General features: G+C 52.2%; 2 protein-coding genes across 3 annotated transcripts; one reads left to right on the top strand and one right to left on the bottom strand.

The window, feature by feature from the left end:
- Positions 1–4,112: 4,112 nt before the first annotated feature.
- On the bottom strand, positions 4,113–12,321 carry Tepsin (TEPSIN adaptor related protein complex 4 accessory protein). Its single transcript, XM_052759852.1, has 13 exons — positions 12,194–12,321; positions 11,043–11,115; positions 10,618–10,709; positions 10,400–10,493; positions 9,664–9,731; positions 9,378–9,453; positions 9,181–9,252; positions 8,206–8,397; positions 7,734–7,908; positions 6,902–7,015; positions 6,735–6,813; positions 6,446–6,580; positions 4,113–5,635 (listed from the first exon to the last, which is right to left on the bottom strand). Exons 1-13 carry the CDS (start codon positions 12,302–12,304, stop codon positions 5,147–5,149), a joined length of 1,770 nt encoding a protein of 589 aa, XP_052615812.1. The 5' UTR covers positions 12,305–12,321; the 3' UTR covers positions 4,113–5,146.
- A 185-nt stretch (positions 12,322–12,506) lies between these two features.
- Positions 12,507–14,438, top strand: Ndufaf8 (NADH:ubiquinone oxidoreductase complex assembly factor 8). Of its 2 annotated transcripts, none has more exons than XM_052759854.1 (3): positions 12,507–12,641; positions 12,738–12,848; positions 14,193–14,438. In XM_052759854.1, exons 1-3 carry the CDS (start codon positions 12,558–12,560, stop codon positions 14,220–14,222), a joined length of 225 nt encoding a protein of 74 aa, XP_052615814.1. In that variant the 5' UTR covers positions 12,507–12,557; the 3' UTR covers positions 14,223–14,438. The 2 variants fall into 2 exon arrangements, with proteins under 2 accessions (XP_052615814.1, XP_052615813.1); XM_052759853.1 differs by having other exon boundaries at positions 12,517–12,641; positions 12,726–12,848.
- Positions 14,439–14,860: the final 422 nt, after the last annotated feature.

Below are 14,860 nucleotides of genomic sequence, written 5' to 3'. Positions count from 1 at the left end.
GGCCTCAGGGGGCGGGGCCTGCGGGCCCCCGTACCTCCTGAGGTCAGGCTTCTGGTCACGCTTCCCGGCTCACCCTGGGTCCTCTCCCAGGCCTGACCGGACCACGAGGTGGTGTCTGTGCACCTCTTCCCATTCTTTCCTACCTGCTCTCAAAAAAGCTTGCCGAGTCTCCTGGTGGCTCCACTCACTGCCACCCAGTGGTGGGCTCTCTCCTCCTTTCGCCCAAAGGGCTCGGGACACCGAAGGTCAACTGCCCACTCCAACAGAAGTTAGTTAAATAACAACTTTATAAACTCAAATGCTTTAAAAAATTATCCGCATGCGTTTACTAATTTATGCGCACGCGCATATGTGTGGGGTGTGTGTGTGTGTGTGTGTGTGTGTGTGTGTGTGTGTGTGTGTGTGTTTGGGACGGTGGTCCAGGGGCTTGCACACACAAAAGAAGGGCTCTGCCACTCAACCTCAGCCATTTTTGTTTTAAGAAAGGGTCTCAGGCAGTGCTGGTGCACGCCTTTAATTCAGAGGCAGAGGCCAACCTGGTCCACAAAGTGAGTTCCAGGACAACCAGGGCTACACAGAGAAATCCTGTCTCGAAAACAAACAAAAAGGATCTCATGTAGCCCAGCGTGGCCTCAAACTCACTATGTAGCTGAGAATAGATTGAACATCTCCTGAGTCTGGAATTACAGGCAAAGTGCCACCACACCTTAGCCTTTTCTTTCTTCCTCCTTCTCCCCCTATTAAAATTTATTATGCGTATGTGTTTGTCTCTGCACCACATTGAGGGTGCTGGATCCTGGAACTGAGTTAATGGATAGTGGTGAAATGCCATACAGGTACTGGGAACCAAAACCTGGGTCCTGTGCAAGAACAGTACATGCTTTTAAACACTGATGGCTTCTTTTAAAAAATTAACGGGAAGCTTTGATTTATACTTATTAAAATTCCCACCCTTTGTGTGCAGTAACCATCCACTCAGACATGGTCGCTCTCCACACACACACCTGTGAAGCCTTTGTCTAGCTCTTCATCTACTGACCTGCTTTGGGCATGGGCTGGCTAGGACCTTTTGTTTTATCTCTTGAAGAATGTCAGGGACGTAAGGCACATAGTGTCTTCCTGTCGCCCCACCGGAAAGGTCCTGGATTCATCTTGTCTCTCTCCCCAGTATTCCAGCCGGTGGTGACATGTTACCGTGCTTATCTCTAGAATGACCCAGGGCTTGTTGCATATTTGAGTAAATATGGAAGCAGATGTAGACACTGACTTTTGTGTGAACATAGCTTTTCACTTGTCTATTGTGAATTCCTATGACAGAAACCAGTGCGGTTTAAGAAACCGCCAAGACGTTTTCCAGACACGGCATGGCCAGTGTCGTGTAAGCTCTACTTGGTGTGTGTCCCCTCAGCTCTTGAAGTGGCTAGAGTCTTGTTTAGTCACCGTAATAGGCGAGTGGTTGTAAGTCACAGGCTTTGTTGCCTACTCAGGTGAAGATCTGTGTGTGCTTATCTGCCATGCATTCACCAGGTTCCTTCACGTCTGTCCAGATCTTTCAGACACTTTGTAATTTGGGTGGTTTGCTAGTTTTGAGTTTTAAATTTCTGTGTATATACATGTGAGAGCACACTCATGCCATGGCATACATGAGGTGTATTAGCCCGGGTCCTCTGAAGTCACAGAGCTTACAGAATGAATTTTCTTTCGTTCTCTCTCTCTCATATGTGTGTGTATGTGTGATGTATTGGAATAAATTACAGGCTACAGTCCAGCTAACCCAACAATGGCTGGATGTGAATACAAAGTCCAAGAATCTAGTAGTTGCTGGGTGTCTCAGCTGGTCTTCTGTACATGCTGGAATCCTGAAATAGGCTCCAACGACAGTGAAGGAATGGATGTGCTAGCAAGGTTAGCAGGCAAAGAGCTAAAGCTTCCTTCTTCTATACCCTCATGCAGACTTCCAGCAGAAGGTATAGCCCAGATAAAGGCCTGTGTCTTTCCACCTAAAGATCAGGATCAAAGGTGTGTGTCTTCCTATCTCAAAGGTCTGGACTAGAAGTGGATTCACCCACTTCAACCAAGCAGGAAACCTCTCATGGCTGTGCCCCCCACTATTCTGGATTGTGGCTCATTCCAGATATAGTCAAGTTGACAACCAAGAATAGCCATCATAAGAGGTCAAAGGAAGGCTGGAGAGATGGCTCAGCGGTTAGGAGCACTGGCTATTCTTCCAGAGGTCCTGAGTTCAATTCCCAGCAACCACATGGTGGCTCACAACCATCTATAATGAGATCTGGTGCCCTTTTCTGGTCTGCAGGGATATGTGCAGACAGAACACTGTATACATAATAAATAAATAAATCTTTAAAAAGAATCTAAATTTCAAAAAAAAAAAAAAAAAAAAAAAAAGAGGTCAAAGGATAACCTTCAGGTATCAGTTTTGTTCGTCCACCATGTAGGTCCCAAGGATTGAACTCCGTTTGTCAGGGTGTGTGTGTGGCAAGTGCCTTTACCAGCCTAGCCATCTCACTGGTCTTTGTGTGTTCTTGACAAGGTTTTCACATTAGTCTGCATGAAACATGTGTCCTAAAAATAGTCTCTCTCAGTCTTTGGCTCATCTTTCCTTCTCTTAACTGTGCATTCAAAGCCTTTTTCCTGTTGATAAAGATCTTTTTTTCCCTCCACAGGGTCTTACAGTGTAGCCCTGGCCAGCCTAGAAATCCCTATGTAGAGCAGGCTGGCTTCAAATTCAGAGAGCCGTCTCCCTGCCTCCTGGGAGCTGGAATTAAAGGGGCACACCACCACACCTAGCACGTTTGACACTTAGGCTATGGTTCACTTTAAATTTATGTGTAAAGTCTGAGGTATGGGCCAAGATGTCTTAGGTCTTTTAAACACTGAGAGCTCCAGCACCATCACTGGAGGGTACCACCTGCTCATTGAACTACTACTACAGATGCAGAAACCACCGGAACACCCCAGGTTCTACCTCCAGGATGTGGACGCTGTTGTTGACCTTGTTTGTGTAGATCTATCATCTTTTTTGTTTAAGACTTCCCCAACAGCAGTCTTGGCAAGCATAGCCATGGTAAACAAATCAGCCACAGGAGCCCCTCATCATAACAAGTCTGTTACCATTCCCTCACAGGAGGGTTGGGATAGCAAGTACCTCCCCACCCCACCCCCGCCCCACATGTCATCAATAGTTACTAGGAAAAAGGACATCCCAGTGGTACAGTAGTCATGAGCCTTCCCCTGCTCCTGTAGCCCCAATGGAACTCCGATTCACCAGCTGAACCTATGTGAAAATGTTTCTGTACCCAGGGTTAACAGAAAGACTCGCAGAAAAAGCCACACTGTAGGAGCTGTGAGTAACACACTGAGGCTGGAGAGATGGCTTAGAGGTTAAGAGCATTGGCTGCTCTTCCAGAGGACCTGGATTCAATCCCCAGCACCCACATAGCAGCTCACACCTGTCCGTAACTCCATTTCCAGGGGATCTGACTCCCTCACACGGACATACCTGCAAGCAAAACACCAATGCACATCAACTATTTCCTGTTAACTTTGGTGTCAGTTCATTACTACAGAAAAAATCACTACAGCTCAGTGGTACAGCACTTGCCTAATACACACAAGGCCTTGCTTTTGACACAACTGAACACCCTGAGACTCTGGTGGGGTTTAGGACAACACCTCTTTGAAAATGCTCCCTCTCCAGCCTTGTTCACTGCGTATCCTGGAATGGTGTAATCACAACTTCCGTTCAAAATATCCTTCTAGCCGGGCGGTGGTGGCGCACACCTTTAATCCCAGCACTCGGGAGGCAGAGGCAGGCGGATCTCTGTGAGTTCGAGGCCAGCCTGGGCTACCAAGTAAGTTCCAGGAAAGGCGCAAAGCTACACGGAGAAACCCTGTCTCGAAAAACCAAAAAACAAAACAAAACAACAACAACAACAAAAAACCCAAAATATCCTTCTAGCCCCTTGAGGGTGAGGACAAAACAATACCAGTGAGAAGTTCCACCAAACACTTAAGGAGAAAACATCTGTTCTACCTAGGAAAAGAAGTCCTTGAAGTGTATCCCTTATTAATAAAAACCAGCCACAGCAGCGTGGGCTGTGTAAACATCAATGTTTATTGGGAAAGTGCATGTCCCAGCTCCACAGGCTCTTCTGAGATGGACAGGAAAGTTCACTAGACTCTCCCATGGTCTGCAGAAAACTGTGACAAGCTGAGCATCCAGAGCAGGGTCCTACAGGGACCTGACACTGGAAATGGCCACACTTGGCTAAGGAAGCTGAGAATCAGACCTTTTGGGCCACAGGCACAGGCACAACCCCAGAGTGCTGTGACCCTGAAGGCTGTGGCTCCCAGGTGCTGTGACCTCCCTTCAGAAAGACCCAAGATCAGAACCTTAACTAAGAACCAAGTCAATGTTTCCAACCATTACAAGTGCTGACTTCTGAGGGTCAGGCAGGCAGGGCTTGCCCAGGGTACCCAAGGTCAGTACTGCAGCCCCGCTACCTGCCAGTTGCTACCATAGGCACTCAAGTCCATATAACCATCGCCAGCACCTAGCAAAGGGACGGGTCCAGACGGGGACCGAGGTAGCCTGGGGGTCGGGGTGAGGGTTTGGCCTCTGTGTTCAGCCTCCTAGAATCAGAGCAGCATGGGGCAGAGGGGCTGTGGCCAACGGCCCTGGGAAAGCACTGCCCTGTAGATGTACTACATGAAGCAAGAAACCTGAGGTGGTCTCCAGCCATGGACAGACCTTCAAAAACGTTTGTGTGTGTCTTGCCGGGAAGAAGACGGAAGCCAATCTCAGGGGCATGGCCAGAGAGTCAACTTCCCAAGAAGCGATGAGTGTGCAAACATCTTTTGAGGGACCAACTGACCCTCTTTTCCACACTTCTATCTTGGCTGGTCAGCACTGAGGCCTGTATGTCTTCAACGACTCTTCTGACCACTGGGAGGCCCACACAGGGACTGCCTTACCACAGCTTTCTAGGTAAAAGAGAGGGGCCAGAGGGGGCAAGAGGATACCCAGAAAACACTCAAGGACCACTCCTTGGTGGACATGAGGCCATGAGGTCTTAGGGGCCTCAATATGAGGACCGAGGGACTTTGAGCAGCTGGGCCCAGAGAGTCACATGTTCAAAAATGCGAAAGCTGATGGCTCTGAGATGGAATGTTCTGTGGTTACCTTCTGTACACCTGGCTGGAGATCCTGGGAGCTGGGGCAGGGCAGGCGGGGGCAAGCCACCAGCTCCATTCCCTCAAACAAAGAGTTGGGGCTCCACAGGCACGTACTGGAGCTACCCTCTGGGGTGTCTGTGTTCTCCGGGCTCTGGTCAAATCCTGCCCCCTGTTCACTAGAACATACCAATTGGGTTTTGACCTCACTGGCATCCTCTAGAGCAGGAAGAAGGGTATCTGGGGATGGAGCGGGCACAGGATTCCTGGGCACGATGGTGGTGGAGCTAAGAGGCTGGAGGAAGACCTGGCTCCCAGGGGGAGGCACAGGGCTGGTCAGCAGATCAGCTGGGCCCACAAGGGCAGCTGCAGAGCTGTGCTGGGCACAGGGCCTTCGGGCAGGGAACTGCTGTCCACAGGAGGCTTCAAAGTGTCTCAGGATCTAGAGGAAAACAGGAAGGAGGGTGTGCCTGCTTAGTGCTGGGGACAAGGTACCCGGTAATCTGCTGTTGGAATGGTTGGACACATGAAACAAGTCCTACTTAACAGATGTATGAGCAGTCCCAGCCTCAGAACCTTCCAGGCATCAAGGAACTGAAGGTACCAAGGAGACCTGATGTATCTAGTCACTCTGGACATGTGTTCCTGTGATGTCACCCCAAGTTTACCAGGTGCTGTGACCAAAAGGGAGTTAACAGGTGCTAACAGCATAGCCAACCTGGACTGAGTGGCCGAGACACTGCAAGTTTAACAACCACAGAGAAAACAAGACCCCAGGTATGTGGCGCATGCTTTTAATCCCAGCACTCAGAAGACAGAGGCAGGGGCATGGGCATCTCCGTGAGTTCGAGACCAGTCTGGTCTACAAAGAGAGTTCCAGGACAGCCAGGGCTACACAGAGAAACCCTGTCTCAGCACAAACAAACAGCAACAGCTGGGCATGCAACCAAGTAGGTAGGAAGGGCATGAGGAGACCCTGGAACTGTGACAGAGAGGAGAGCTGCAGGCCAGGGAGACTTTCTGGAGAAGGTGGAGTGTTGTGTAGGACACAAGATAGTGGGTCTGACACAGCAGCAGTATGGGTGGGTGGGGGTCCAGGAAGGGGAAGAAGCCGAAGTACCCACAGTGCCAGAGCCCAAGGGAGGTGGGCACCACCCACTAAGCAGGGCTGTAGGAGTGTGCCCATCAAGGGCTGATCATGGCCAGCTAGGGGCCAAGACAGACTCTGCCGTTCCCAGGGCCCACTGCCCACCTTGGTAGCTTTGTTGGTCACAGGTCCGGGGTTGCCTGCACCAAGTTCCTGCAGCTGTTGCCGGCAGAGGAGAAGGACATGCTCCTGAGGCAGGAGGTCAGCACCCCCAAAGGAGGCAATGGCACACAGTGCCCTCTGTGAGCGGGAAGCAGGGGAGGATGGAAGTCAGCTCTCATGGCTCCTCACTTAGGGAGGCCTGCGTGGGCCCCCACCCTACCCTCCACCCTCCGTGATGTCCTGCTGCCTGTGCTTTACCCACACAGCACCTGCCCCTCACTCTCATCCTTACCATCTGCTCGCACTCACTGGTCCCGACCAGCTGGCGGAGGAGCAGCTCCAGCACAGCCTCACAGTTGAGCAGCCCACACCTGCACAGGGGGGACATACAGGAGGGATTGGGGGCAGCCACAGCCAGCTCCCTCCTCCCTAGGGGGCAGGTGCAGGTGGGCAGCTCACTCTTTGATGAAGTGCTGGGTCTCCTCACGGCTCAGGAAGACACGTGGCCCCTGTGTCACGGTTCTCACTAGGCTCAGCTCTTGCTGACAGTCATTTGGGGCCATGGCCTCAGTCCTGGAGAAAGTAAAAGGATAAGTCAGGATATCAAATCTCAGGTAGGGGCTGGAGAGATGGCTCAGCGGTTAAGAGCACTGGCTGTTCTTTCAGAGGTCCTGAGTTCAATTCCCAGCAACCACATGGTGGCTCACAACCACTTGTAATGAGATCTGGTGCCCTCTTCTGGCATGCAGGCAGAACACAGTATACATAATAAATAAATCTTAAAGATTTAAAAAAAAAAACAAAACAAACAAACAAAAAAACCCTCAGGTAGACAGGTGGACAACACCCCCTAAGCTCCCACACTGGAAGAAGGTAAGACCTAGAGGTCAGGCAGCCTGTGACAGCCCCTTTGGGAGAGGTGGTATGGTGGTTTGAAAGAAAATGGCCCCCAAAGGAAGGGGATTATTAGGATGTGTGGCCTTGGTGGAGTAGGTGTGGTCTTGTTGGAGGAAGTGTGTAGCTTTGAATTCTCATATATGCTCAAGATAATGCCCAGTGTTTCAGACCACTTCCTGTTGCCTGAAAGATGTAAGACTCTCAGCTACTTCCCCAGCACCATGTCTGCCTGCACACTGTCATGTCCTACCACGATTACAATAGACTGAAACTCTGAACTGTAAGCAAGCCACCCCACTTAAACGTTTTCCTTTGTAAGATGTGCCATGGTCATGGTGTCTCTTCACAGCAATAGAAACCCTAACTCAGACAGGTGGCCACCTATTCCACATACCTTTCTGTCAGGTCACCTGGCTCACGGCTGGCCCCAGAGTGGCTGTCACTGCCTGACCGACTGCCTGAGTCCGAGGCCCTGCTCGGGTTGCTGGTGCAGGAGGAATTCTGGGAACTCGGACCACTGTCCAGCTCATCCCAGCCTCCTCCAGCCTGCCCAGGCTGGTGTCTTACAGCTGAAAGACAGAATGGCAGGCAAAGTCCCAGGGCTTTTCATGGGCCCCATGCCATCTCCTGAGGGACTCTGGGCTAGGAGACAAGGGGTTGTGTTCTGAGCTTACAGGGCAGCTCTAGAAACTCTAGGCACACAAAATGGGTGAGTGCTTCCTGCCGGGTCAGAAGCCTGGGGCTCCTGCCAGTGAAGGCAGCGTCAACATTTATCACCACATCCATCAAGTGCCCATTCCCCACCCCAACACTTGACACGAAGGAATGACCCAGATCTGCAAGGGTGGCAACCCTTGCCTCCATACCTCTGGCCCCAAGGATTAGAGTCCCAGGGTTGGGGTGCGTGTGGCTAGCTAAAGGTGTCACTGCAGGCTGATAGGTATCACCACGTGGCAGGGGTCCCTGGGTACTGGGGTTCTCAGGCCCAGGACGCACAACATTAGCCACTACCTCTGCGGCCCTCTGGATTGTAGAGAGGAAGGTTTCACCTGCAGAGCCTGTGCACAGAAGAGGTGGCATCAGCAGAAGAGGCAGTGCCAGCATCCTGGCCCACCTCCCCGATCTCCAGCCATTCTCCAGGAGGGGGCCAGAGCTACTGCTTGCTCAGACCTAGGGAGGTAAAGACACATGCTGCAGGGAACAGAGTTGCTGCCACAAATCCCGGGCATTGTAGTCTGGACACTTGGCTTACAGCTGAGATCAAGGGGTGTTCTGAGGGGGGAGGGTATGAGAAGTGAAAATGTCCTTGGCCCTTCACTCAAATGTCAGGGGCCCATCCTTGCCTTTGAAGAAGGGACTTAGAGGTTAAAGCATCAGTCAGAGGCCCCAGAGATGCAAAAAGGCCCATCTGTAGCAGCTACAACACACAGCTGGATACAGCCTAGCATCTGGCCCCAAGCATAGCTGAGGTTACTTGCTGCTGTATAGAACTTCAACAAACAAACCTCAAGTGTCTGCTGGCACAGGTACCCACATACACGACATTGTTACAACCTGCATGGTGACCCTCTGGGTTCCTGTCACAGCCTGGACCCTTGCCCCTCAAGCAGCAAAAACGGCCAACACAGCCAGCTGGACTTAAGTCTAGCTACTCCTCCCTGTCCATCAAGTAGAGCTGGCCTGTCATACCTTCCTCCCAGCTAGGTGGAGGAAACACCACAGAGGAGCACACCAGGAAAGAGTAAGTCCACCTGTGGTAGAGTTGGGGGATAGCTAATGAGATGCCAGTGAGGCCTGACTCTGATCCTTTGGTATCCCTACCCAAGAGCCCTGTCCCTTACCTGTCCGGCCGCACTCCTTAGTGTAGCCGAAGCCCTGGAGAGCACTGTGAGGTCTGGCCTGGGCACCCATGCCTGAAAGAGGACACTGGCATCAGTGCAGGCCTCCCCCCAGACCAGCCCCCATGTACAAAGATGTCTAGGACACCAAGAGGGACATCCCCTGCTGGTGGCCGGAGCTGGTCACCAGAGTGGCATACCTGCTGGAGGCAGGGCCTGGGGTGGCTGGGAGGGAGGCAGTGGCACAGCATCTGAGAACAAGGTGCTACCCAGGTCCTAAATGAAGAAGTGGGTGCTCAGAGTCCCACCCGAGCCTGCCGCTCTGCCCACCCCACCAGCCCTGCTGTTTCAGACACCTCTCTTGAGCTGCCCAACCTGGCACAGGGGCTGTGGCCCAGCAAGGAGGAGAGAGCTGGGTCCTGTGTGCAGGGAAACAGCAAGCAGCTCACAGAGCCACTCTGTGCTTTGACCCTGTCCTGGGCTCACCTGGGCAGCTGCCCGCACCTTCTGGTACAAGCTGTTTCCATGAAGAGGGTCAGGGGGGCCTGCAAAAGCTGCAGGGCAGAAGTCAGACGGGACAGGCTGAGCCTGGGCAGTGCTCCCAACCCACAGTAAACCAGCCCTCCCAGATAGTAAGTCCCCAGCCCCTCCTCAGGACCTTTAACATCCTCTCTTGACCACTCACAGTAGCAACTCCACCATCTACCATCACAACAGCCAATGTGTCTGCCGGAGACCACTCCACCTCCCCCACACACCGGAGCTATGCCTACCTAACCGCTTCTTTGGGTCCATTCTCTTCTACCTGCCTGCAACAGGAACCTTTTAGAGGTTTCTCAGGGCCTGGCTCTATCAGGGCCTTCCAGGTATGAAATAGCCCCTGATTCCTAGGCTGGATCGGCCTGAGATAAATTCCCTCTGCTAAAAAGCTTCCATCATGGAAAATCAGGTTTTCTTATATCACATTAAGCCACAAGCTTTCCCTGGCTCAGGGCCTTGCACATACTGGGGAATACCACAGGACCCTGTACATGCCCGTTCTGCCTCATCCTTCCAGGGCTAAGAGCCAGTCCCCAGATAATACTTAGTGGGGACCTCCAACACAGACACTTTTCCATTTATAAGTCTAGACCAGTCAGGACCCCAAGCCCCAAGCATAGCACTTGAGGGTTTAGTCTCCCCCACCCCTGCTTTCCCTGGGCACACCTGTGTCTTTCCATACCTGTGGCTTCCTGGATGAGAGCAGAGTTTCGTCTGAGGATGAGCAGGAAGGAGGAAGAGCCATGACCACATAGGTAAAGCAAGATCTTCAGCACCTGGAGAGTGGACAGGTTTGTGGGGCTGGCTGCTATGGTACAGGACACTCAGTACAGCTAAGTGCCTGTCCTCAGCTGGGCAGGAGCTGAGACCTGGTCTGCTACCTACCACTCAGGGACTCACCTTCAGCTTGACGTGGCCAGAGCTACTGTCCAGGCGGTTCAGGAGGTACTCCAGCAGGCACTGGCTGCTGCCCAGTGACTCGTGGGAAATTTCTGAGAGTCATTTGAGTTAGGGAAGGAGCAGGCAGACACAAACTCACCCTCCTATGACCATGACCCTTCTCAGGTCACACGCCCTGAGGACCATTACCACAGGCTTTGGTTTCATCAACACTGGAACTTTCAGGGTGTCCTGGACTCTACACCATTGGTATTGCAGCTTTTAGTACACCCCTGATACATACATCTGGATACTAGGAAAAAGACGTTGGTGGTGCTCCTGGGATAGCATAAGAACCTACCCTCAGCCCAATAACACTTCCTGCTAAGTCAGGATGCCCACTCTTTACTCTTCCCCCCACCAATGGGAACAGTGCAGAAGGATACTGGCAATCTCTTCAAACAGGTAGCCTGGACACGGGATGTCATCATCTGAGGTCCCCTTCAAGAGAATGGGGAGCTGAAGAGGAATGAGGACCATGATGAGCTACCATCTTGGTAGGTCCCAGCCACCAACCAAAATGGAAGCAAGCCTTATGCTCACTGGTGCTAAAAATGCCCAGGAGAATGCCTAAGAGGGACCAGAATCATCCCAGTGGTTACAAAGCACAGCTTTAAGCAGGCTCTGCTCTGGCAGGGATGAATGGCCCCAGGAGAGAGGACAATCAATGAGAGCTCTCTAAGAAGGTCAAGATGAGGCTCAGCCCCAGCCTCGACACTCACAAGTGTAAGGATATTTTAAATATACCTACTTATCAAGCAGCAACAGCAAGAACCTCAGGGCTTTCCATGTATTGGACGGTGCGGTGCCAGACCCAACGAGTCAGAACTGCTCGGCTTGATGGGTTTTGCAGCTCCTCAAGAACGGCTAACTTAAATTTTACATAGTCATGCATCAGCATGGTCGTGTTTGCTTATGCTACTGGCTTGCCTGTTACTGCAAGTGTTTATCTGGTTGAAATCTGGAAACACCTATTTCTCATCACTCAGTATCTGGGCAAAGGGTGTGGTTTAGGAATTTTAAGACAAGTGTACAGACACTGCCAGGGTTCCACACAGCCTCACTATACTATTTGTCCACAGTGCTTTTAAGGGGATCTGGAGGAAGCGATCAGCATTAAGAACTTGTCCCAGCCTCTACATAAGAGACCTGACCTCCGGTAGCATGGCTTCTTAAAGGCCTAAGAAAGGTCCCTAGGGTCACTCAAGACCCTCAAGCTCCAGTCAGACAGCTTAGGGCAGTCAGTTTGTTTCACTCAACAGCTGGCAACAGGCTCCGCCTTCCCCACCCGGTAGCTACGGCCTTCCAGATGCCTCCTGTCCCCTTACGAAGCATGAGTTTCCAGGATGTTTCTCTGAAATGAAGCCGGGGAAGCCGGGCTCGGGCCCCGCCGGAGACCGCCCGCCGCCCTTGGGCTCGTCCTCCTACTAGCAGATCAGGCTCTCTCGTTCTCAGCAGTGGCTGGGCAGCCTGTCCCCGCTAATCTAGCGAGATCCCCGGGCGCCGGGTGTCAGCAGACCCTGCGAACTCCACTCACCCTATGTAGGAAGCTCAAGCGGTCCCGCAGCGGCGGCGCGGCCGCCATGGTCCAAGGAACCGCCCCCCTGCAGCTGGCCCCGCTTCCGCCAGGCTTCGACCCTCCAATCATCGCGCTGCTCTGGCTCCCCCAGCCAATCGGTCGCAGGAAGGGGGCACAGAGATCCGAAAACATCCGAGGCTCAGCCAGTTCAAAGTCCCAGTTAGAGATGGACAAGGACTAGTACCAATTACAGAAGAACAGGCCCGCGACTCTGACCAACCAGAAAACAGTATGGGCGGAGGTGCCGGATGTTCACTTATTCGACGCCGGAAGAGGCGGGACCCAATATGGCGGCGTCCACGGGGGCCTGGAGGAACCGCTCATGTCCGCCAACGGAGCCTTATGGGGGCGCGTGCGGAGCCGTCTCCGAGCCTTCCCGGAGCATCTGGCGGCCTGCGGGGCTGAGGTAAGGGGCGGGCAGAGCTGGACCTGCAGGTTAACCGGAAAGGGAGGGAGGGTGGCGGCTCTGGTCAGGCCACACTACCGTCAGGTCTTCCCTCAGGCTTCGGCGTACGGCAGGTGCGTGCAGGCCTCTACAGCCCCCGGAGGCCGCCTGAGGAAGGACCTTTGCGTGCGCGAGTTCGAGGCCCTGAGGAGCTGCTTCGCCGCCGCGGTAGGTGGGCGCGTCCCCCCTGCGTCGCGCCTAGTTTGGCTTTTCTTTTCCGATGCTTTAGGGAGAGACCAGACATCCCTTTTTCTGCCAGTCAGCTCCAGGAAGGATCAGCGAAAGGGCAGGAGACCCCTCTCGTTAACTATTGGCACCGTGACCGAAGGGCAGCCTGCCCAGACCGACCCCAGCCCCGCTCGCCCTCTCTCGGGGTTCCTGTGTGATGTCGTGGGAGGGTCCTCCTAGGCACCCCTTTCACCGAGGAGTAAAGTGCAGAGTGTCCGTAGCCGGTTCTCGGTGTAGCACAGAAGTGGTGAGAACCGCTTGGGTTCTTGGTCCTTGTCTTCTGCCTATGATCCCTCCACCGCAAGCCCCCTGTTAGTTGCTGCCCCACTTACAGTCTTGTGAAGATGGCTAATGTTAGCAAGGCTAAAGACCTGGAGTAGTGAGGTGGGCATCTTGGTCAAACCTTGGAGGAATGGTGAAACAGACCACAGTGAGTGTTCCAGAACACAACTGGTAGGTGCCACCAGATAATGGGGACTTTGACTGCCAAAGTCTTGGGCCCTCATTCTAGAATAGGTTCCTAGAATGTCACTAATGCTGACCTCCTCCTGGGGTACTGCTGACTCATGGGTCTGGGGTCAGTCATACCAAAGTGCTACTGAGAGCTGTTAATGCAGAAATAGGACTAGAGATAAGGTTGTTGTTAAGATCCCCAGAGCCATACAGTGAATCTGAGGCAGTTTGCCGACATTCCAGAATAGCCTTAGGCAGAAAGAGTAGTGTTTGGGAGATCTAAACTTTCCTTGAGTTTACTACAGCCTAGCCTTACCTAGCAGCCCACGACTAGTTTCCCGTCAGAGACTGTTCAGCCATCAGGTGTTGCACTTTTCTTGTTCCGTCTGACTTGATCCCTGCCTTTTGGTGGCTTTCCAACCAAGGCAACAAGACAAGCCTTCATTCTTTTGTGGTTGGTGGCCAGGAGCTCTTCCTGAAACCCTAGACCCACTCCTAATGTTCACAGGCTTCAGCTTTCTCTGTTATCTTTCCTGTGGTTGACCAGAAATGTGTGGCTGGCAGGCTGTTGAGTCCATCTCCTTCTCCTTTTCCCGGGCCAGATGAAGGAATCCCACTGTGATTCCTCATTCATCCCTGCACAGCACCTATAGATCCTCCACTCAATCACAGGGTGCAGGCTTCATCTTTTAGGTGAGCTCAGTCAGGTACCCCCACATTCACAGCAGCACCTCAGTTCTTTAAGGTGTTTGGAAGAATGTGGCATTTGATGTGGTAGAGATCTTGCTTTTAAGCCATATCTAACTTGGAAATAAATGCTTTCTCCTTCAGGCCAAGAAGACCCTGATGGGAAGCACCTAAGAAGGGCTGTGGACACAGGTGCCTTGTCCTGATGGCACACAATGAAGAGCTCTGGGGACTGAAAGAAGGTCTGGGCGGTGAAGTTCCTGGTGTTTTTGTTTGTTCTCAGCTTGAACCTTGGGCAGCACAGGGTTTGTTTATCAGCAGTGTGTATGTGTGAGGATCTGGATTCCATCAAGATGTAACAGAAACAGCAATGAAGGTTATTTAATCCGACACAGTTTCAGGCTTTTATACACAGAGCATGGTATAAGGAACTGGTCTCCCAAAGACAATGCATCCAGAGCACACCTGCATCACATCCCCCCCCCCCCCCCCAAAAAAAAAAGCAGGTGGCGGGTCTGGACCACAGGACTCTGCCAAATGGTCCCCATTTAAAACTGTTCTCACCAAAGGCTAGAGAGATGGTTCAGCACTTAAGAGTACTTGTTGCTCTTTTAGAGGACCCAGGCTCAGTTGCCAGCACCTACATGGCAGCTCACAACCATCTTTTAATTCCAGTTCCAGGGGATCCAACACCCTCTTCTGGCCTCTGCAGGAACCAGGCACACATGTGGTACAGACATGAATGCAGGCAAAACACAATATAAAATTATAAATCTTAAAACAAAAAATCCCTACTATTCTCATCAAAATTA

Source organism: Peromyscus californicus, unplaced genomic scaffold (genome assembly GCF_007827085.1).
Source record: "Peromyscus californicus insignis strain IS unplaced genomic scaffold, ASM782708v3 Scaffold_3__1_contigs__length_106647218, whole genome shotgun sequence".
In the NCBI taxonomy this organism is placed as follows: domain Eukaryota; kingdom Metazoa; phylum Chordata; class Mammalia; order Rodentia; family Cricetidae; genus Peromyscus; species Peromyscus californicus.
This window is presented reverse-complemented; position numbering and strand designations above follow the sequence as displayed.

Bases quoted from the DNA above. Each gene is read 5' to 3' on its own strand.
- Tepsin (XM_052759852.1), bottom strand. From the start codon at position 12,304: ATGATTGGAGGGTCGAAGCCTGGCGGAAGCGGGGCCAGCTGCAGGGGG. The intron at 10,710-11,042 runs GTATCCTTCTGC...AATGACTCTCAG, and splicing joins CCTGTTTGAAGAGATTGCCA to AAATTTCCCACGAGTCACTG. The intron at 9,253-9,377 runs GTATGCCACTCT...GTCCTCTTTCAG, and splicing joins CCAGGCCCTGCCTCCAGCAG to GCATGGGTGCCCAGGCCAGA.
- Ndufaf8 (XM_052759853.1), top strand. From the start codon at position 12,558: ATGTCCGCCAACGGAGCCTTATGGGGGCGCGTGCGGAGCCGTCTCCGA. The intron at 12,642-12,725 runs GTAAGGGGCGGG...CACTACCGTCAG, and splicing joins TGGCGGCCTGCGGGGCTGAG to GTCTTCCCTCAGGCTTCGGC. The intron at 12,849-14,192 runs GTAGGTGGGCGC...TTTCTCCTTCAG, and splicing joins GGAGCTGCTTCGCCGCCGCG to GCCAAGAAGACCCTGATGGG.